Source organism: Corvus cornix, chromosome 4 (assembly GCF_000738735.6).
Source record: "Corvus cornix cornix isolate S_Up_H32 chromosome 4, ASM73873v5, whole genome shotgun sequence".
In the NCBI taxonomy this organism is placed as follows: Eukaryota; Metazoa; Chordata; class Aves; order Passeriformes; family Corvidae; genus Corvus; species Corvus cornix.
The window spans coordinates 42,856,082-42,879,490 of record NC_046334.1 but is presented as its reverse complement, the minus strand read 5'-3'; the positions used below and the strand labels follow the sequence as shown (position 1 = coordinate 42,879,490).

General features: G+C 39.5%; 1 protein-coding gene across 1 annotated transcript; it reads right to left on the bottom strand.

Annotated features, from left to right (window-relative positions):
* Positions 1-712: 712 nt before the first annotated feature.
* Positions 713-7,609, bottom strand: FRG1 (FSHD region gene 1). The gene is made up of 9 exons (XM_010401576.4): positions 7,504-7,609; positions 7,133-7,200; positions 6,167-6,289; positions 5,156-5,213; positions 4,865-4,979; positions 4,381-4,485; positions 3,564-3,655; positions 2,422-2,532; positions 713-1,497 (listed from the first exon to the last, which is right to left on the bottom strand). The coding sequence occupies exons 1-9, from the start codon at positions 7,563-7,565 to the stop codon at positions 1,461-1,463; spliced, it is 771 nt and encodes a 256-aa protein (XP_010399878.1). The 5' UTR covers positions 7,566-7,609; the 3' UTR covers positions 713-1,460.
* Between the last annotated feature and the right edge of the window lie 15,800 nt (positions 7,610-23,409).

Genomic DNA, 23,409 nt, shown 5'->3' with positions numbered 1-23,409 from the left:
AAGCTCCTTGTGCTAACACTACTGTCAGGACGTAGTATCTTCAAGATGACTCCATGAATACCTCCATTGGGAAAACATCCAAATAGACTGCTTATAGCAACAGTTAAAGACAGACACTGATCTTCAATGTTTTGTTATACCTTTGACTTCATTTTCTCGGGTCCAGATTTCCAGTGAATTCCCCAGATCCCTGTTTCTGTGCTATCTCAGAACACCTTTTCTCAAGACTCTAGTGCATCATTAGTCCCAACATACAGGGCAACCCCATTGCTACTAAAATACCCTCAATTCTCTGCAAGGCTGCCAGTCCCTTGCCAGTTCTAGTACTTCCTCTCCTGCTCGGGACAGTCTCATTTCATTTGCTCAGCCATTGCTTTTTCCTTCGCTTACTCATCACTCTGTGACAAACATGTCTCCCAGTTCTATTTTTCCCTTACTATCACTTATAGCTACTTGCAACACACTGTATTCTCCTATTTACACTAACATGAATGAAAAATTCCCTTTCAAGGGTAACTCTTGGGCTCTTATTCTGCTACTGAGCAGTCCTTTCAGCACCCTGCCCCACCAGAGCATAGATTTCTGCCTTCCAGGTGTATCCGTGTTTGAGTAATCCTTTTTGTGGGTTCTACCAGGCAAGTTTTTATTCAAACAACATAAATTGTTTTTGAAAGAAAAACAGATGCTGTAATATCAGTCTACTTCCACCATCAGCATTCACTTCAAGTGTATTTAAGATTCACAGTGACTGTGGATCAATGACACCTGCAATGAACTAGCAATAAATAGTTACTCTGGCCCACATCCTGCTCCTTGCAGTGCTGTCTTTTTCTCAGTGATTCTGGGAGTAGTTTTGGCAGCAGGCCACTTCCAGGACTGCAATATTCCAATGGTTTTTGTACATCAGTCACATTTCTGGGGAGGGACATGTAGCGTGGTACCTACAACAACAATTAGTTAATGAGCCCTAATCCCCAGTCCTAGACCAAACTAAGGAGCTTTGGAGAAAATAACATTTTTTCTCCCTCTCTTCCAAAGCAAAACTCACAGCTATGCTGCGTTTTTTATCCAAGAATTCCTGACTCTGGCCAGGAACATTTGCGAACAATCATCTATTTATTTCTAGAATTTGTCCTAAAGGCAATTAAAAGCCAGGGACCTTTCTCTCTGGACTAAATCAGTGTACAGTCTGCCTCCCAGGGCTTCAGTTATATGGCAGATAGCTTACCACTGTTAATGGATATACCTTTAATTTTTCTTGGAGCCATTCTCTTAATACAAGCCAAATATTCACAAGTGATACAGCTAATAAGATTTTATAACTGGATTATTAATATTTCAGAAAATTTTAATATAATTCTGAAGATACTTAAAAAATGCCTTAAATAAAAAAAAATTACAAAATATTTTACTCATTTTCAATTTGATGCTGCCATCAAAGTTGCAGAAGAAAATGGACGTCACTTGCAGTATCTATCTGCTTTCACTTTAGCTCTCCTGTATGGGAAGAGTGAATGAAACAAGGTTTAGATTCAGACCAAATACAATTACACCTGGGTGTTTTTATCTCCTCTAAGTGTTAAGAATGCATTGAAAGCAATTTTTCTTAAACTTTACTTCAAAGCACATAAAAAAGCCTAACGACACTTTAGATTTGTTAATTAACTTTGTTTTCCTAGGGAGATAGAACTGCAGTGTCTAAAGATAACCTCGACTTTCCCTTCAAATCATAATGATTGCGCTTTGTCTCCTCTGAGAAATGGAATTCAGATTCAGTGTGATCTGAAGCTGACCACCTGTGAGAGCCCTGCAGTGTTCTCATATCACTTTCAATTATCAGAAATAGTTTTCTGCATTCCACTGACTGAATTAATGCAAATATTTATACTATACACTGATGTAAAAGGCTTTAAAAATCCAAGACAACTTCTTTAGTCTCAGCTCAGGGGGGAAAAAAAAGTATTCCCACTGGATAAGATGAAGACTGTCCTTAATAAATGCTCTTTCTCTTTAAAATGCAACTTCTGCCTCTCCAAAATGTGCTGGTACCCCAGGTACTGAAAAATGTTAAAAATTAGCTCAATTTTTGACATTAAAAACATCAATCCCTCAACAACTCTGTACTAAACAAACTGAACAACCTAGTTAAAGATTTCCAAAAGAACTAATAAAGATTTCCAAAAGAACTAATTTACAGGTAAATTCAAACCTGCAAACTTCAGTTAAAGAAGTGAAAATCTAGATTTAAAAAAAAAAAAAAAAAAAAAAAAGGTGGCAATCCCCAGGACTCAGGTACAACACTCACCAGCAGAAAAATGCTTAGGAGCCCATCCCTCTGAAATCTAGCCCTCTTTTGTACCTCAGGTTTACTGTAAGTCCATCTCCCAGTAGTTTTTTAATCAATACATTATTTCTAAGTACCTGTCAAGTAGCACTTCATGAAAAGTGCCTTCTTTCCTGGCTTTCCTCAGGGCTTTTGTATCTTCTTTGCTTATTTTAAGCTTTTTGTCTTGAAAACTTTGGAATTTCTTCCTGTAAGGGGGAAGACAAATAGTAAAGGACTGAAACTTCTTTAAAATGTTTTTCAACACAACAGCAGCTGTGGTAAGAATCTTAGCTCCTATTAAAACAGCAGATAACTGACCTAATAAAATCCAGCAAACCATCCCAGTACTAAGGTAGCACTAAGGCTTCTGTAGGTGAAAACAATTCAGGTTTTATTTTTTTAGCAGTTTAAGTAGGAATGAGCCCCTATGTGACTAGCATGAAGTGGTTACAAATTCTAAAGAGCCCCTTCTTCAACTACTAGCATAAGAAATCAGGGAGCAAAAGTGTACTGGATGTAGCTGCAAGGTGCTGACCGCAGGGAAGCTGCAGGGCTTTTCTCTATGAGAAAAGGCCAGGGGCTGCCCTGTGCTGGACAGAGCTGGCTCTCAAGACATCCACTACAGGACACAGGCAAATCCATCAGCAAAGCTAGTGGCACCTCTATGAAAACATATTTAGGAAAAGGCAAAATGCCACACAGGCAGAGAAGGTAAAAAACCCTAAAAGTGCAAAATGGCAGTGTGAACATCAAGCACAGAGAAGGAGAGGAAGGAGATGCTTTAGGCATCAGATCAGATATTACCTTCCAGCCCATGAATAAGACCATACCAGAGCAGGAGAAAAGTGGGAAAGGAAAGGAGTGGCTGAAAGAAACCACTGTGTATTGACACATAGCTCATCCAGCTTGAAGGAGCAGGTGGAGGAGTCTGGAGTGAAGCTGAGCTTGGGAGATGGGAGAAGGAAAGGTGATGCTTTTACTTTTTGTCTTTCAGCCTTAAACCATTTAAAAAGAAATAAATTTAATTGATTTTTCACAGTTAACCCTGGGACACTATCTGGTACAGAATGTCTCCTTTATCTCAATTGATGAGCTTTCTCATCTTGTTTTCTTCCCTTGTCCTGCTGAGGAAAAGCGAATGAAAGGCTGGATGGGAATTTGGCCCTTCCACCAAAGATGGCCCTAATTAGAAGTGAAAAAAGGTACTTGAGTCTGTTAGCAGCTCTAAAGTACATACACATAATTGATTTCACACTGTTTAACGTTTCCTTTGTCTTCTTGTGGAACTTCATCTTTCTTCTTAGCCTCTCTTTCAGCACAAGTACGAATCTAATAATTGAAAGAAAAAAAGAAAAAACCACCAAAACACAATAGAAAACACCTGTATTTTAAATAACACAAGTTATAGGTTAAACCTGACAACATATCCTTCCTAACAGAATGAGAGTCACAGTGACTTTTCAAGTCCTCAGTTTTCAAACTGGTCAACCAGAGACAACTGCAATGAAAGTAAGAGCTGCCCAAAATATGGGAAATGTTAAGTGTAATCCTTGATACTATGGTAAGACGTAACTACCTTCATCTCAAAGGAGCACTATTACAGTTCTTAATCTTGGCAGGTACAATTCAGAGATTGACTTAAAAATGTTATTATTCTGACTCATTAGACAGGTATCTCTATTTGGAGAGACACATGTATTTTCCATGTTCAGATAAAGTCAATTTTTAGATTCTCTTAAAAGATCTCCCCTTCTGCATCATTCTGGTAAGCCCTTCTCTGTCCCTGATTCAGTCATAATTCCTCTCTTCTGTCCCAATCTGTTTAGAACTACCTGGAAGATCACACAGACTCTTTTGTCCTCCCGAGTGGTAAAGTATCTTCTTATCTCTACAGGAAGTACTGAGAATTTAGGCAGCCCTTTCTTGTGGCCATATCACTTGACAGCTTATAGGAAGCAATTATAACTGTATTAACAGGAAATCACAGCACACAGACACCTGTTTATTTGAGTATTCCTGCCAATCCTGTATTAATTATAGAAGTTATAGATTACCTTAATCATTTCCTCTTCCCCTGCAGTTTTGCTTTTGGCTTCTATGTCCCCCTCTTCATTACATCTAATAAAACGGCTGTTTGCTGCTAGTAACGCCATTTTCCTCTGCAGAAATAATATCACAATACATTTTAAGTGTTACAAGGTTGTATATAATCCTTGATTTATAACATTTATCCTCTACAATACACTAAAAGTCTCTGTAAATGTGTTTAGTTCTTTTATGCCTGGATACTTCAATAGCTAGTCACCAGACTTGCTGGCTCCTTCATTTTTAAGATGCTTATAGCTGCCAAAATGCAGCTATTGAAGTATTTAAAAACTTTCAATAACACTAAATGCATTGCGGTTGGAAAATCATAAGTTACAATATGAAAGAGATTACAAAAAGCTTTTACTTCACTGATAAAAACCATCTACATAGATCAACTCAAAACACAGTCAAACACTGGCAACATCAAATGAACTATTCCAAACAGCTTACATCTTGGAAGACAGGTTCCCATTGCTCTCTTGATCCTATTGCATCGGAACGTCCAACAACAAGTCCGTCTGAATTTATACCAAGATATTTGCCGTAACCAGACTTGAGAGCAATCCTCAAAGAGAAAATGCAGGAAAACAATAAAGTGTTTTTAATTCACGCAATTCACAATATCCAACACATCACAAACACATTTAGTAGTAGACAATATATTTCACAAGGGTATTAAAATGTGCTCTCACAAAATCCAAAGATAACAAGGATCAAAACTTGAAACATTACAGTAATTACCTTGTATCAGACAACTTTACTGCTGTAAACTGTTCAGGAGGACTAGGGCCTTCATCATCTGAGGAATGAATTTTTCATTAGTTAAGTACGAAGTATAAATGTAAAACATTTTAGCCTAGTAATACTGCAGTATCAAAGAGAATTAAACATTGACCATTCCTAAATACTATGGAAAGTATTTATTTATTTAAAAATTCCTTTTTGAGCATTCACTTTTAAAAAAGCAATGCAGGCGCCCATTTATATTCATATATTTAGAGTGCTTAAAACAAGACACAAAACAAAGATGATCATTGTGTAAAGAAATTTATAGTTGAGAATGTTTTGTAATTCTCCTGGTGGCTTTGAAAACTTTAATCTCCTTGTAATGCTTCTTCTTTCATAACAAAATGCATTATGGTTCAGCTATGGTAACTCAACTCAGTATTCTAAAAGCTACTAGCTTCTCCATCCCCCAAAACCAAAACAAGAGAATTATGGCCAGTGTTGCTTTGATCTCACCCTGGAGATGAAACACACACACTGTCAGGGTTCTGGAACAGTGCGTGTCAGAGTCACAGCTCTCAAACTCAAAGAACAGGCTGATTATCCCAGCACATTAGTAGTCCTCTTGTGCAGTGACAAACAAGTATATTAAGACAAGGATGCAGCAATAAGTGTTAAAACTCCTCTGCCTTCAATTTCACTCTTCAAGTGACACCATAAACATTTTATAAGTTTTAATAAAAACTATACTGCTTTTTATCCAGCAAGTGGTATGGCCTTTAACAGGTCATCATCTCCAGTGCAGTTCAATTTATTACACACATAAGCCAGCATGAAACTAGATGAGTGAAACTGATTGGTAGTCATTAGGTTTAAGTCATCTGCATGCTTTGGCTATAATTATTGCATTTTTTGTACTGAACTGGTTTTAGCTGTAACACTGCTTGCCTTGAAGTGATGCTAGTTCTATGCTTTCAGGCATTTCATTATTAAAACTTTATTACTTTCAGATTGCCTGGAACAAACCTTTATGTGGTGCTCCAAGTGTAAACAAGCCATTGTCGAGGGCATGGATGTAAGCTCCTTTATCCATTTCTATAGCTATAGTTCCTGTAATTTCACCAAAATTGCTGACAGCCCACCAGTTTCCTGTAATACAAAACCATGACAGTTTATTAATAGAGTAATCACAACTTCTGATTACAGTAGCACAAGATTATATTTCCATGTCTTCTCTGGAATTTTAAGTTCTGAAGATAAAACTGCTATCTACCAATCTTTGTGCATTATGTTATAGCCCAGAGCCAATTTAATGGTTTTGCTGCTGCTGCTTCAGGAGGTCCTGCTCTTCTACCTGCTGACATACCTAGTTACAAGCTTCTGCGCTGTAACCCTTCTTTGTGTTAGTCCACAGACCAAGCTGTTTCACTCAGCTGATGCAGCAAAGAGACACCTTGCAAGGAAAGTATTTTCTCCCTGTGGATCAGTCTCCTGAGTTTTGGGGTCATATCCATTTATTAGATTCTCCAGCACAACAGAAACAGAAATACTATTTCATCTTACTGTTAAATACGTGAGCTGTAATCCTTAGACCTTGTTCCAACCAATCTGGGTTTGAACATTTGACTCTTACAGAATTCTTCCAAAGCTAAAGGTAGCCCTTTCCATGTGCACAACTTAGAATTACAACTTTAACATTTTTTGAACAGTAAAATTTTCTCCTTGTATACTGTCTTACAGATATTTCCTACCTGATTAAGATAATAATACTTTTATTTTATTACTATAAAAATCTGAATCCATTCCATTGGTGTCACAAGTTCCATCTGGAATCGAGGAAGATCCCAATATACAAATAGGATGTTGTGAGAAATAGTTATACACTCTACAGTGGTTAGACTTGCTTTACAAAGTCCTATAACCACCTCTTTAGCTTCTGCCGTATCCCCTACAGTTTCCACACTGTCACATAACTTCTGGAGAGCAGCTCACCGACAATATCGAGCTGCTCTGCCGCATCCTCTTCCCTTTTCCGTTTCTTTTCCTTGTGCTTTTTCTTGCTGCAAGGGGAGATGCAAAGAAGTGAGAACGAGCCGCCGACCCCGGGCCCTCGCCCCACGCTCTCTCTCTCTGGCACGGCCTCTCGCCCAGGCCCTGCGGGAGCGGGTCCCTGACCCCGGCCGGGAGCCAGGGGCTGCCAGCCCGACCCCCCTGCCCTGCCGCGAGCCCCGGGTGTCCCTGCCCGGAGGGAAGGCCCGGCCCGGCCTCACCCCCGCCCAGCCCCTACATCAGCCCCGCCGGGGGTCCCAGCCCCTGCAGCTGCCGCGGAGCAGGGGGGGCGCGGCGGGCAGCCCGCTCCTCACCTCTTCTCTTTCGACCCTTTGAGGACGAGCTTGGTGGATTTGACGCAGGAATACTCCGCCATGTCGGGGTACGAGCAGGGCGGGCGCACGGAGCCGGCTCCGCCCCTCGGCCGGGCGGGAGCGCCGGAGCCGCGGCCCTTCCTCCGCCCTGCTGTGGGCGGGACCGGCGGCAGCGGGCTGCGGTGCTCTCACGTGCAGGGAGCAGGGCACGGAATTTGAGTGGGAAAATAGAACGGGAAGAGTTTAAAATTACATTTAAAGAGTCTGTCCCTAGGCACCTTTCCCGTCCAAGTCTAGCTTGGCTCCGTGAGCGCAGTGCCTGCTCTTTGCAGGACTGCTGGCAAAGAGCGCCAAGGAACGAAGAACCCACAGCATCTTCTACAGCCCGTGCGTGCGTGTGTATTGTAAAACACGTGGGCATCAGCAGAGCCCTCGGGCGTGAGGGCAGTAAGGCCGAGGGCAGCAGACCTTGCCTCTGGCCGGGTTACACGGGAGCGGGGTACCTGGATGTGCTGGTGAAGGAGTAAAAGCTTCAAGGGACGCCTGTGAAGACCAGATGGGGAGGGGAGATACAGGTCGTAAGTCAGCCAGCTGTACCATGCTAGGGGTGAAATGAGGTATGACATTTTTTTTCCCATCCTGTTAGCCACTAGGTATTCCACAGAATAAAATCTATCTCAAGCTTCCCCCTTGGCGCGTAACAACCCTTTTCTTATATTAACTTAGCACCTTCTTAACAGGTACCAATACTCTTCCCTTGGGGAACAGCCTTACTAGCACATGTGTGAGTAGTGTACCAATAACAGTAGCATTTAGTCTTCAAAAATGTTGTTCCTACTTCACACTCATGGGAGGGGATTCGTGCCCAAAAAGTTACCTGTTGATTATATTACCTGGTTAAATGAAAATTACTATCCCTACCAAGGCTTGTTGTACATGTTTTATGTGCACGTACAGAGGTGTTTGCATTGGATTGCTTCTTTTTGATAGCCAAGTTCATTTCCTATATATGCTTGCAAGTTTTCAGCATCTCAGAGGTATCTTCTACAAGTAAGAAATGAGAGTTGCATATATAGTTATGGCAAGGCTTTTAAAGTCACTGAAAGCACGGCCAGTTGATAAAGCTTGACTCCAGAGTTGGTGGATGACTGCAGGTGTCTTCCACAGATACTTTGATTGGATCCAGAACCCTGCCTCTTCTCACCAAAATGCTTTGAATTTCTCTCTGCATGCCTAAGATGACACTACCTCGGATTGTTATTTGTGAAGCTGGAGTAGTTACACTTGCCATGTAAAATGAAAGCAACAGTAATGAACTTTAAGGAGGTTTTGGCAAATCCCCCATTTTGGAGCTTTGGAGGCACTGAGTTTGACAGCAAAAGCAGCACCTGAATCAAGCTGCTGGTCCAGGTAAGTTCAGAATACTTTTTCTGTGTGGTTGTGTGTTGGATATGCTACTTTCCTGCCAGTAAGTAGGAAAGTACCTACACTCTGTAGGGTTCTCTTTTATGTTTCCATTTGTCCAGGAGCTGCTTATCCATGCATGCATTCTGACATTTTTGCCTGACTTTCTCTTTGTTGGGATGGGTTGCTCCTAAGCTTAGAGGAGGTGATCCTTGAATATTAACCATCTTTCTTGGGTGCTTCTTCCCTCCGGGGCTTTATCCCTTGTTACTCTCCCAAGCAGATCCATGAAGAGATGCGAATCTTCTTGCCTGAAGTCCAGGGAAGCCAACTTGCTGTTCACCCTCCTGGCTGCCCTAAGGACCTTAAACTCCACCATTTTGTGGTCCCTGCAGCCAAAGCTGCCCTTGTGAGTCAAATTCCCCACCAGCCCCTCCTGGCTGGTGAGAACAAGATCCAGCATAGCACCTCTCCTTGTTGGCTCCTCTTTCACTTGGAGGAGGAAGTTGTCATTTTAGCCAATATATTCATATGTCTCCAGCCCTTTGGAATTCACTTCAAGCCAATCTCAGCAGTGAGCAATTTTAGCAAATACAGTTACAGCTGTATTTTACCATTAAATACGTTTTTGCTGGTTCTAAACAGATACTCCTGTAGGGCAAATATTTTAGTAACAGGAATACGAAAAAGGAGAGAGCAATTACATTGAAGTCAGAAAAAAGCGTAGAGGAGATGAGTGAAGCAGGAAAGAATGTCTGTCAGCCACCCTAGCATGCTAACTTGCCCTTCAGTGGTTATTTTGGGGATCTGAGTTCTTTTTAGGCTTTGATTTTGTGGAGAGAAAACCTGCAGGAGTTCTTTTTGTTCTCTTAACTATAACTTTACAACTTTATTTATGATAGGTTCTAATTTTTTGACTGCTTAACTGTGCAACCTTAGTATTTATGGGGTATTTGCACATTTTCGTCAAAAGTGGGCCTGTGTTCACTGAGACCATGACCAGCACTTCATAGTACACAAGCACTTGCCTGAGAGGTCACACGAGAGAGGAAGAGGTAAGAATAAAAAACATTTATAAGATATGTAATAACTTTAAAGTAATTAAGAATTATCTAATTTGAATTTTTTATTATTTTTAACTTTAAAAAACCAGGAGCAAATAAAGCAGTTTATATTTGAAAATACATATATTTTTATTATATGATAGATGTGCATTTTGCTCTTTGTCCACCAGGTGTTGCTATAGCCACAAAAATAAACGTAGATTAAGAAGTCTGGGGGAAAAAGAAAGGAGGTAGTTTTATGTTCATTACAGATGACCCTTACATAATTGTGATCCTGAAGAGAATTATGCATGTGCTTACATTTTTATAGGGAACAGTCCTGGTGAGTTCTATTAAGCAGGTCATTTAGCGTAAAGTTGATCGTGGTTGCAAGCTTTCTTAGGATGGGCTATATCAATGATGTTTGCTATTTTCTTAATTTGCTGTTTCCCTTCTTCTGTTTTATGAAGAGAAAGTTGGAAAGACAGAATGTCAGACAATAAATATCTTATTTTAATAGAAATGTAGAATTTTTTAGACTCCCATAATGTAAGATATATTTTCTTGTTAATGAGTATAATTTTATTTAAAATTCATGTATCTTAGGTTTCTTCTTAAATTTAGTGACACCAGCAACAAATAGGCACCATTACAGTATATGCAGAGGATGATAAAAGCTTTTCCTGCAGGGCAAAGTGATGAAATCAATGTGAAAACTGTATCTAAAATGGTACCACTTTAGAAAAGCTATTAAGACTCTAATTTGCCAGTTAGTATTTTTGAAATTAAAACATTTCAAATATGTCCAGGCTGTGGTTGTTTAAAAAAAATATAACAGTTCATTTTCTTTATGGCATTGAAAAATAAATGGAGCCTTTGTGTTTGCAATTGTAGGAAACAAATCACTTTTTTAATGACTGGATTTTCCTGCCAGCTTGGAATTTGCCGCATGTGCATTTTATTTTGAATGCCTAAAGAGTGAAATCATTTGCTGTCGTTCATGCAGATGGGGCAGATTGACTGAGGTGTCATTTACAAAATGTGCACTTTCATCATTCAAGTTTGAAGGGGATCATTGCAAACAATGTTACCCACAGAAACTCAGGACTGATGGAAGGGAAGGGCTGAGACTGAGCATCCATGGGTATAGTCTAGTGTCATAAGAGCCTGGACCCAAACCTGGGTGCTTTGGGGTTTTCTTCCATTATGTTTAGTTATGCTAGGAAATATTAAAATACCTCCCCAAACCAGAGAAACCTGAATTAGCTCTCTTGATAGCCAAGTTGACAGATTATGTGCTTTTTTATCTCTTGTTTAGAAGTGTGGCCCCTTGTGAAATATCAAAGCTCTTGACTGATGTAACAGCCAAGACTGATATGGTTTTGTTTACTCATTTACAGAAGGAGTGAAAGCTGATGTGAGTTAGAACCAGAGCAACTATATTTTAATTTTTCCCCAGTGGAACAAAGTACATACTCTGGAATGTTGTGGTGGTTTGTCATAATGTTCAGCAGCAGTTGTGTCAGTGTTGAAGCATCCCCAGGACATGGTGGTGCATACTACAGTGGCATGACAGATGTAAATAAAAAGCTAATTTGATTCTTAGCATTTTTAATACTGCATACTGAAAATGGTTTTATTATAACTTCCAAATTTTAAATGCAACCAGAAATTACCTCTTTTTTTTTTTTTAACCCGAAAATATTAGTGTTAGATTTTTAGCGCAGGTAAATAGATACTCTCAAAATTGCATTTCTTCTGCTCAGCTTATGGTTCAATACTTAAAGTATTTGGGAAATAGGAAGGGTTTTTCAGCCTGTTGGGGCAGGATGGAGCCCCAGCTCAGATCCCTCAGTCGTCACCATCACTGGTACAGAAACCCTGTGTTGGCTCTGGCTTCTCAGCTTCTTCTGCTTTGCCTGATCACTCCATCACTTTCCTCTGCTGTCACTCTGTAAAGTTTTGTAGTGAAGTTTTTCTAGCTGGCCAGACCTTCTCAATATCTGCTTCTCCAGACACTGAGATCCTGCTCTACAGTTTGTCAGTGAGCACTCACCAAAATCCCTTTCTGCTGGACACTGAGGGAATGCAAAAGAGAAATGAAAAAGTAACTGAAAATGTACAGTAGTTTCATGCAGATGCCAACTCTCTATGGTGTTTACTCAGACCTTCTGGTTTCTGCTTGTCATCCCAAATGATGCATATGTACTTCTTTGAATTCTGTTATTATTTTCTACTAATTGGTCTGGGTTTTATCCTGATGTACTAAGGGAAACTTTTATATGCATATAAACACTTTTGTTTCTCTGTCTATTAGTCTGTGTTTCTTTATAAATTTTTTTTTAACTGGCCAGATTTGTTAATTCTTAACAGGCACAATCACAACAATGTTTGAAATCTGGTGAGTTCTGAAACTGTTGTTAGGTAAGTAGGAAAAAGACCTGTAACTTCCCTGAAGAAGGGAAGGGTTGCAATATAAATTCCCATCTCACTAGAGATGGGAGAACACTCATGCAGAAATGAGTCTATGATAAGAAACTCCTAGTAAATCTAGGGCAGTAATGAGTGAACAATCAAACTGCATTCCTTCCAGTTCTTAAAAAAGCAACCTATTGCTCTCTACTGTAATTTCATTTTTTATGGGATGGAAATTTGATTCTGTAAGTTGAGCGTATGATTTTTGACATTTCCTGACAAATAGCTGGAATGTTTGATGCAAATGTAGCTGAAAATTCCTTTCCTTATTCACTGATACTGTATGGAAAATACAGACTCAAATACAGACTATAAATTAAACATGACAGAATTTTTGTGGGAAGTTACCTCTTTTGTGCTATGTGTTCATATGCAGACTTTTCCCTCTCTGGCGCACATTTTTTCTTGTCTCCAGTGAGCCTTATTTCCCTTGTTATATGTGGCTGAGTTTGTATCTCATTAGGAAAGCCACAGGATCCATGGGGAAAGATTTTCTATTTCGTGTATATGTAGCGCTGTTGTGGTTGTTCTTTGTTAGCCTATAATCAAGTTTAATTTAAATACAGTTTCTAACTAGTTTGGGTTTTTTTAAATTTATTTAATTCAGTGTTTCAAGAAGGTTTTCTTCCTTTTTGTACTTCGTCTGTGATTTAGTAGGAAATAAGCAGGTGGTTGTGACTAGTTGGGAAAGTTGTACTCACCATCACAGCATTTCTTCTGAGAAGGGACTTACCAAGGATAACCCCCAACCCCACGGATGTGGCTTCCTTATGGGCTATATATTTTTCTTACTCCCTTTCTTCTGAGACTACATGGGTGTCCTTTAAAGTTTCAGTGGAGATACAGATTGGCAGGACTTAAAAGAAGAATGAAGCTATGGCAGGGTATTCATTTTCAGTGCTGCTGTCCTCCTGGCCATCAAACCATGCCCTTTCTCTTTGTAAATTATGTTTCCTCTCCCCTAGGACTGCCATATAATTTCTTTCTGCATTTTTTTTTTCCCTAACAGAACTGGAGCATATACTTGCTATGATTGTTTGCATTGCCCGTTTGAATTTGAAGAGCTGTTATAAGTGATTTTCCTCTCTTATCCTCCATAGCTTCCGATTCTGTGTAATTTGTCCTGGATGCAGATGCTCTTCCATAAAAAGGGAGGTTTTTACTAATGCAGTGGCAGTGAATATCTTGTAAAAAAAGCTTTTGTGTGGACTTAGCAATTTTGGAGGTGGGAGACCTGTAGACCATTGCATATAGAATAGGTACAGTGTAGGTAAAGATAGAAAAAGGTTTTTGCTCTGGAAGGAATTCTGAACTATTCATTATCCTTGTCCACTCACTTCCTTGTAAGTGTGTAAAATCTAAGTTACAATGGATTCACTTGTGGGTTTTTTTCCCCTTCCTGGGTCAAATATAAAAGAGAAATAAATACACTAACTTTTGTTCATTTTTGATGGTCTGACTCAGACTGTCCTACTTGTTTATTCATCCAGAGAGCCTCCAAATGTTGACAATATTTATTAGATTATGCGGCAGTTAGAGATGAAAGGAAAATATAGAACTTCGTAATCCTTGTCCTCATCAGGGCTATCATCATCAATATGTTGTAAATTTTTTTTTAAATTTTTCCCATCACGTATCTAGTTAGTCTGGTTTGCTCAGCCTTTTGTCTTATACTTTCTAAAAGCAGCACAAGCAGGACAAAACAATTTTACAATCATCGCCTCCTTTCTGATAATAAGGTAAATAAGGTTTCTAAGCCATAACACAGCATGGAAACTGTTTTGAAATACAGCCGCCAGAGATGGCAGCATTCACCATCCTAATGCTGCTTGAGTTTTTTTTAAAGCTTCAGTTACTTGAAAGAATGAATGATGTAAAATTTTTAGCTTCCACTGAAAAAATACAATGCAAACTAGAATTCCTGTCCCTCATGGATATGAAGATGAGACATAAAACCTGATTGTAAAGGTTTAAAAATTTGAAATGCAGAACAATGGAAAAGCACACCTGTATTTCTTTGAAATTCTGCTTTTAAAGCCATTGTTGTGCATTTTGGAGCCTGAATAATGATTTTTGAGTGCTTTGCATTGGCAACATCTGTTGCCTTTTGTCCTGTCACAGTAGGTAAGTGAGTAGCAGTAGAAAGTGCTGATCTTTCCATGTTCTGATCCTGAGAGAAAAGGAGAGGGAACGTTTCAGTATGCATCACCTGTTTTCAAGCTGTTTTCCCCACAGCATACTGTTAGTGTACATCAATGCTTTTCTTACAGTCTAGGTGCAGCACAAAATATTTTTTCCCAATTAAACTTTATTTTGCTGAAGGGGTGGCTCCTGCTCCTGGAAATCCCAACTCTAATTTGGCAAAGATAAAAATAATCTTTCTGCTGTCACAGCTTTATGAAACTATGTTGTGACAAGGCATGGTCTGGTTTAGATCTCAAAAGGTGAAATCTGTTGAGAGTGGCTAAGGCGTTTCAGTGCATCCCAGAGTACTGGCTGGCTGGAAAAGAGTCCTAGGGAATAATCCAGGAAGGATTTCTGACATGTACAGTAGATGGGGTGTAATTTATACCATTAACTTCTTAATGGAGTATTGAGCCGTAGTCTTACTGTTCTTTGGCCTGCTTGGAGGGTGGAATCCCTAGAGGGGGGGTGTGTGTGAGGATTTGCTGTAATTGGTCTAGAGCAGTAGAGCTGAAATTCTCCCTGACCTGCTTCAGGTGTTTAGTCCTGTGATGGATAGAAATCGGTCTCAGTTTTGGTTGCATTGGGGTCCAGGGGACGAATTCAACATTGGTAATGTCCATTGATGCTGTTGTCTTTGTTGCAGATGGCCAAGATCTAGCTCAGGTTTCAACACTGCCTGAGGTGCCTGGTACTGCCTTTTCTAGGAGGGACAAAATGTCTAGCTCTGCCAGACCCATGAATGGGACATGGATTTTTTTCTAGTATGTAGTGGAAAGCCACAAGTAGTCTAGTTAAAAAAAAATACCATATTGCCCTGCAGTAGCAACAGGCAATCTGTGTATCTGTGGTCAGAGATGTAGGTTATGCACAACACAGCATTGCAGCTCATTTTCCCCTGGAAACAGGGAGAAAGATTCCCTCTGTTCTGAGCAAAGCAAACCCAGTCCTCCCCAGCGAGTGAGCATGTCCCCTCACCCGGGGACAGGATGCAAGAGGACAACAATTGCATGTGGTTGAAGTTAGAGTGAAAACAGAGAAGAGCAATGGTTCATTCCCCCACCCCCTCCCCACCCCTCCCAGTGTCATGGAATTTAGGGAACATGGTCATGTTGTTAAAGTAGAACAAGTTTTTAGTGTAAAAATAACATTTGTAGTCCTGTGGTATGAGACAAGGAGTGAGTCCTTCAAGCCAGGCCACTTAATAACCCTTCAGTGCTCTTCTGCTGTGCTGGGGCATTAAAAAGAAGAGAGGATGTTTATGCATAGGTCAGTCTTCTTCTCAGGGACTAGCACAGTGTGTAAAGGACTGTCCTTCTTGGTAGGAGTGTGTAATAGTTAAGATTCACAACCACATAATATTTTCAAATATTGTTTGAAACACTGTTCATGCAGTTTACTGCAACAGTCTGGAAAGCTTCAGCATCAGTTCAGACTCCTGTGTCATGCTTGGGTTATGGCCTGAGACAGACTACACACAGGAAGACAACAAACATAAACACTGATCACATTGTGACCTGGCAGGGTAAAGGCAAGGAGAAAGAAAAGTACCCTGGGGAATCAAAATGAGTCCAAGGCCTGACATCTATTAAAAAGCAAGGGTTTCTAGCCGTGTAAGACCCAGCTTATCCCTACCCACTCCTGCAAGTAGAGCCTTTGTCCACCAAACGACAGTGACAACTCTAAAAGGATAAAAAGGAAAAGAGTCTTTTGCTGTGTGAAACTCCCTTCCTTGCTTTACCTAGCAACTATCACACCTTTCTCAGATGAAGGTCCTAGGTCTTTTCTCTCTCTGCTTCTCAGGGTGTGGGTGCTGATAAGAGATGCTAAGAATACTTGCAGGTGACACCTCTTGTTTCCTCTCCTGCATGTGGAAGCAAGTTACAGAGCTCCCCCAGCTTGGTACAAGGATGTGTATTTTTAAAAGAGCATCTAAAAACTAGTTATGGCTTCACATGTGATGCTGGATTGAGCAGCAGTCAACCATTTTATTAGTTCTGCTCTCCCCAGCAGGTAGATACATAGTAAGACTGCCTATCGAATTTACACTGTCTGTGTTAATTCTGAATTTGTCTGTATCAGACATACTGCCGTGACTAAAACTTCTAACAGGTTGATGTCTGCTTTTGTGCCTTACTCTGGTCTTCCCTTGAGTTGATGAACTTGAGAGTAAATGACGTTTAAGCCTTGGTAGCAGTGATACGTTCATGGAGGGGCATGTCAGTGTGGGGGTGCAATTCAGGTGAGAGTAACCTGGAGGTGGTGGGATTTCTTAAAGATTACTTATGAGTCCCTTGCTAATGGAAGAAGGAGGTCAGCTGAAGGTGGCTTTGATGTTTTTGACATAAAATTTGGTGTTGGTGACAGAGCACTTGTTTTATCTGGATGCATAGTGCTGTCTACAGAAAGGCTGGGGAATAGTCCTGGTTGGTTTGATGACATGGTTTTGGCTACTGCTGGGATTGTGCTCTGTTCTTGGCATGAGAAAGGCAATGTAGTCATCCTCTAGGCTGATGTTTGAAGGGGCAGATCCTTGGTGTTTCCATTCTCTTCCTCTTCCTGAAGTGCAGTAAGATTCTCTACACAGGTTGCATGCTCTATGGTGCCTTCATTCATCCCTGAAACTCACAAATATTTTGCCTTCTATGTCTTCCCATCTCCCATAAAGCTATAGAGATCTCTCTTTTTTTTTTTTTTTTTTTTTTTAATCGTTTTAACATTAGTTTGGCACAGATTTTAAATCTGTTACGAACTTGAGAATGGAATCAGGCATTTCCTCAATTGTGTACTGGTTTCTGGAGACTATGATGTGTCCATCTGACTCAGAGACAGATCCCTGGTGCTGGGATCATATAACACATGAGGCTATTATCTCAAAATGGTTAAATGCTATTGTGAGCTTTTGAGTTTTTGAGAGGTTGTGTGTAGCATAGGATGTGGTGGACAAGTGGGAATAGAATCAGTGTCAAAGTCAATCAGCAGCCAGCTCCATCTTGAGGGGAAGATACTGGCAGACTTTAAATGCTAAAGTCGGTAAGCAGGTGGAGAACAGAGTCATGAGAATACGAATGAAGGGATGTTTATGGGGCTGTTTACGTTCCAGTGAAATACCAGTAATTTTAACTAGAACATTACAGGGACAGGATTCAGCTCTTTAGTCATGCCAGTAAAAAATGACATGGATCTTGAGGCAAAAGCTTTTGACCTAAAACAGAAACAAGGGAAAAGACAGTATGTGAGTGCATTAGTATTGCTCATATTTATGAGTTTCAGTTAGCAGCAGAGAAATCCTCCTGTAGATGCATTTTCTCTTAAAGAGAAGTTGCAAAGGCAAAGAAGTGTTTCCTGAAATGTTTTGAAACTTCATTTGGAAGACTCATTTGCCTATTGTGTAGGTAACTTTCTAGTTTCTAATTCTGTGTATCACATCATGACTAAACAAGATAATGCAGACCTGTGGATCAGCCCTATTTCTCTTTTCCTGTATTTCATTGACTGCACACGGGGGGTATGTGTGCTGGGAAGTTCGGATCGAAAACCTGTTCTATAGCCTGGTTGGAGCGCAGCCCTCTACTAAGCACTTGGTATTTTGCCACAGGTGGTGCATGCAGCTGATAGTTGGCTGATTGGTTTGTAGTTCTATCATCTTCCATTACCACCCTTAGAAGACCAATAAGGGTGTTATTCTGGTTTTTTCCAGTGTTGCGCAAAGCAAAACAATGAATGCTGAATCAATAAAATAATCCACAGTTTAACTGCTCTAAGGCAAAGAAAAAGCATTTTAAACCTATAGTTTATTTATTTTTATTAAAACATTTTAGTGGCACCATTTTTTTGTGTTTTATTTGAAATATCATTTGGATCCTATTTATGTGAAAGGCTTTATTTGAAACTTTTTTTTCAGACTTAATAGATTAGTTTTAGTAGTGAGCCAGTTGGAATTAATCAATGGAGAACAACTGTACAGAGGTTCTCTAAGCTAGGCTGGATTTGAAGGGTTTAATTTTAATCATAGTCTGAGAGCTACAGCTGCTTCGTGTTTGTTTAGTAATAGAGTTGATGAGCAGCTAATTTGAAAGGAAAGCTCAAGCACAGGTGTGAAATTCCTCATGGGTATAAGAGAACTGGCCTTGAATGTAAGAAGATGGTGCTGAACATTGCTCTACAGTAAGGCAAAGAGATTCTTGTTTAAATATTTCTAAATTAGGACATGTGACATAAATCCCTTGACTCAAACATCCTTCACCTTTTTATCATACCACTTAAGTGATCATCCAGTATGTCAGAGACCAGGATTTGATACCCTACTCTCTCTGGTTTTGAATATGTATCTTCGTGTTCCAGGATTTGAGTCCTAGTGAGAACAGTGCTCTGAGCAGGTCTTCCATTTTTTCCATATGATGCTATTCAGATTGCCTGTAAAAACTAATAGCAATTTGATTTGAGGAACACCAGTTACTACTGCCCATTCCATATACATATAGAGGATACAGAGGTGTGAATCCTCATCTGGTCTAGTTGTCTTCATGCACCTTGTAGGGAGGGAGGATGTAATTTCTGAAGACAGGCAGAATTGAAAACACCTTCTTTGGCATTTCCTACTCACCAGGTTACAAGCTCTGTGGGCTGTGTGTTTAGTCCTAGCAAACAATCTCTTTGTAAAGGTTCTGATTTGTGATCCATGTCATACTTGCTGTGATGACTGTAGTGCTCCTGTAGCAGTTGCTGCGAGTGATGGCTCACAGATGGCAATATTGACTTTGACAACTGTCTCCTTAACATCCTGTGAGTATACAGGCTACTGAGTTAGGAAAGCTGAGGAGATAATGTGATTTGCTCTGTTCCCTAAGCCACAAAATTGGTAAGCCATGTAGCAGGTGAAGCGGCTGCCACTCACAGATTTGCTGTCAGTGTTGAACACTTCTGCAGTTAGTGTACGGGTGATTTCCATGGAGTAGGATTCTCTAAGAAGGCAGGATGTGTGAGACAGGTGTTGTAACACAATTGCTATTTCAATGTTGGAGTTCCTGTGTGCAGCCAGTCCCAAAGCTCCAGTTTACAGCAGGCTAACATGGAGGAAAGAGCTGGATGAAATTCAAGAAAATTTCAGGAGAAGTTTAAAATCATCCTAGAAGATTTTGACCAGAGTATGTGTATAAAAATTAGAGCTGGTTCTCTTGTTCTGCAATGTAGGGACAAACTCATGCTGGTAAAACTATTCTCTCGTGTGAAAAGCAGGAAAATACTTAACACCTTAGTTATATTAATGATATTTTCATTTTCTTGATAAGATTATAAGCAAAAATACTGTGCATTGCTATTGTAGTAAAAAGTTTCCATGTGCCCCAAAATGATGGGCCCAGTCTTGGAGGTTCAACGCAACCACCAGACTGGGAGGATAAAAAATCAGTTCTTTGGCTTCTCTGAATTAATAAAAAAATTAAGATCTTAAAATAGTTTATTATTAGTGAGGAATGCTAGTGGCATTTCTGTTAGGTAATTAGATGTTAGTGTACATCTTACTGCAGACAGTACCTGAAATTAAGGCATACAGAGATATACAGATATTTTGGGACTATGAAAGTTAGTGACGAGGTGAGGCAGTGATGCAAAAAGCCTTGAATTTAGTCTTCTGTGAAATAATCAGATTCACTATATTTCCCAGTGCAAGGTAATGCAAATCCTTTTGGGGTTCATTGGACATTATTATTAATGGTATTTGAGATGGAGATCAATGAGGAGAGAGACATACTTTTTCAATTATAGGAACCTGATTTGCTTCTGCTAATTGATTCAGTTAAAAATACTTTTCTGCTCTGTAAGAGGAGCTTCTATGATTTGAAACATGTTTAGGTACTTTTATAGCTGTGGATTACTGAGGTGAATCATGGATTCCACACTGTTTTAATATGTCCAATTCTGATGGAAGACAGAAATTTTTTTTCCAGCTCTCTTGATATTTCTGGTTGTCGTGGTTATTGTGCTGTGACAAAATCTATTTCATTTCACAGAATTTTCTTCATTTTACAAAAATGGAGAAACTGATTTTGCTGGTATTTTAGTTTTGTAACGCCTGTCTCTCTTTGAGAAAACCACTGTGTTGTGAAGGCTTTGGATGCAGTAGTATGAATAACATCCTGTGCCTGGAAGGCATTGTGAGCCACCAGAATCAATCCAAGAACCTTATCAAGTACAAGTAAACAATAAAATGAAACCCATTTATCTGAACCGGCAGTACAAATGGACACTAAATTTAACCCTGTCAGTGCCAGCACAGCAGCAAGAGAAAGTTTTAGGCTTCTTCCCTTCTAGTTTCTCTTGCATTGTGCTAGGCATTCAGGGAGGGAATGTGTGTGTATTTGTATACCTCTATGCACAGTTACAAGCCATCTTCTGTTTCAAATAGAAAAATCAAAACTCTGTTTTTAACTAAGGTTTAGAGAACAAATATACCAACATGAAAAGAAGGTTTTTTTCACGCGATTTCTGACTCCTAATATAAAAATCAAAACCCAGTCTGTTACATGGTCTTAAATAAATCTGCCTGTATGACTTGCTTTACAATAAGAAAGACTAGATGGAGTTTGTGTATTTTGAAGGAATATCTGAAAAGCAGTTATGGCTTCAAATGTGATGTTAGATTGAGTCATCCATTTGATCAGTTGTGCTCTCTCCAGCAGGCAGATACATACTAAGACAATATTGAATTTACATTGTCTGTGTTTGGTGCTGAGTTTGTCTGTAGCAGGCTTACTGCCATGACTGCAACTTCTAACAGGATGACTGTCTGAGTATTTGCCTGCTTTTGTATTTTACTCTCCTCATCTCTGAAGTTGATAAAATTGAGAGTAAATTAAGTGTAAGTTAGTTTGGATATGACTTGCAGTGACTGTGCTTTTATAAAGCCCCAGACATGCAGATAGATTTTTAGACACAGCACAGATGCTTTTCACTATGCTGTTGGTAGAGTAGTTGTTTGGCTAGAGGCTCCAGGATCTGGGAGTTTTATTAGCTATGACTAATACATAATTAGTAAAAGTTTTTTATGTTATCTTTTATTAGTACTTGCATTCTAGGATCATTTTGCTGTCTGATAGTGCTGCAAGAAGAAGAGATTGTTTTATTTTAACTTGTTTTCATTGAGTAAGAGTCCACAGTGGTCCTGACAACCTTCTCTGGCTTACCCTTCTTGAGCATGCAAGTTGGACTCAAGGGATTGGATCTCAGGAGATCCCTTCAGACCTTAAGGATTCTTGGATAAATCTTGGATAATGATTCTATATGACACTTTACCGTGCCAAGAGGCTAGAGAAAGTAACTATGGGTTATGTTATCATTAGTAAATTTAGTTTAAATTCGACCATAAAATAATAGTGGTTTTATCGATTACAGGAGAGAATACATAGTACATTTAGCTGTAGAATCATAGAATCATTGAGGCTGGAAAAGCCCTTAAGCTCATAAGAGAAACCATAAACCTAACTCTGTCAAGTTCCCTACAAAACCCGAAATGCCACATCCTCACCTGTTTTAAATACCTCTGGGGATTGTGACACAAGCACTTCCCTGGGCAGCCCGTTTCAATTCTTTGTAATAATTTCAGTAAAATTTTTCCTAATATCCAGTCTAAATCTCCCCTGGCACAACTTTCTATTGTCCTCTCACCTGATACTTGGGAAAAGAGGCTGACGCCCACCTCATTATAACCTCCTTTCAAGTACTTGTGGAGAACAATAAGGTTCTGCTGAGCCTCCTTTTATTCAGGCTAAACAACCCTAGGGCTCAGGAACTTGAATGAGAACACCATAAATTGCTGAATGTATTAGGAGAATGTATAGGTATTTAGCTGGATGAAGCACCCTGGAGAGAATTTAGAAATTAAGGAAAAAATTAAGGCTTATATGCGTGAAGATAAAGGATACTGTAGGTATCCTGTAGCACTCCAGAACTATCTGCATGTTTTCTCAATAAAAACAGTGTCATTGAGATGAGAGCGGTAACAGAAGGTGGGCATGTAAATAGCAGTGCCTGTAAATGTACATGAAATGTAATTAACATAAGTGGAAATCAGAAGAAAAACTAACTTCTTTTAGGATGGAGTTTGACAAGTTTGTAAAAGGCATTCCTGGGTGGGACACCCATGGTATCATTACCCTGGGTAAGTCTTTACCCATTTGTGTTCACATATATGATTCTGATGAGACTATTGACAGAGAAATATCTCATTTTGTTTTCCAAATCAGTACCAGTAGACAAGTAGGCTGTTGGGCATTACAGGTTTGTTCTATCATTTTCACAGTTTAATCAAATATATCATTTTGTTCTGGTAAGATCTACATGGATGATTTTAAATATAACATGTGACTTCTTCAGAAAGCAAAATGGCTATAGCAAGAATTTAGTTGTCCCAGCTTTAGTAGTTAGTATTTAAAGTGAGATATCTTACTGTGTAATAAATTTTGAATAGACAATGGGAAGATGAGGTTTTCCAGTTTTGTTTCTTGGTCATAACCAAGTCATAAACACTTGGAAAGGGGATTTGGTACAAATAAAACACCTAAAGTTTTTGATGCAGATGAGAAAAATGCTGTGTATCCATAGACTGCCTGTATCCAATTACAAAAATTACTCAAAGGTCTGCATGCAATTTCAGATGTTTACTATTTTATCCCCTCAAAGTAAGCAGTAAATGCAAGAAACACGTTAGATGGTGCAGCCCTGTGTAGCATGTGTATAATTATAGGTAAACTACATGGGAAAAAATGTTTGTAAAATGATGCAAATCAAGGTAAATGCTGCA

Bases quoted from the DNA above. Each gene is read 5' to 3' on its own strand.
- FRG1 (XM_010401576.4), bottom strand. From the start codon at position 7,565: ATGGCGGAGTATTCCTGCGTCAAATCCACCAAGCTCGTCCTCAAAGGG. The intron at 7,201-7,503 runs GTGAGGAGCGGG...CTCCCCTTGCAG, and splicing joins AAAGGGTCGAAAGAGAAGAG to CAAGAAAAAGCACAAGGAAA. The intron at 4,980-5,155 runs GTAATTACTGTA...TTTCTCTTTGAG, and splicing joins GTAAAGTTGTCTGATACAAG to GATTGCTCTCAAGTCTGGTT.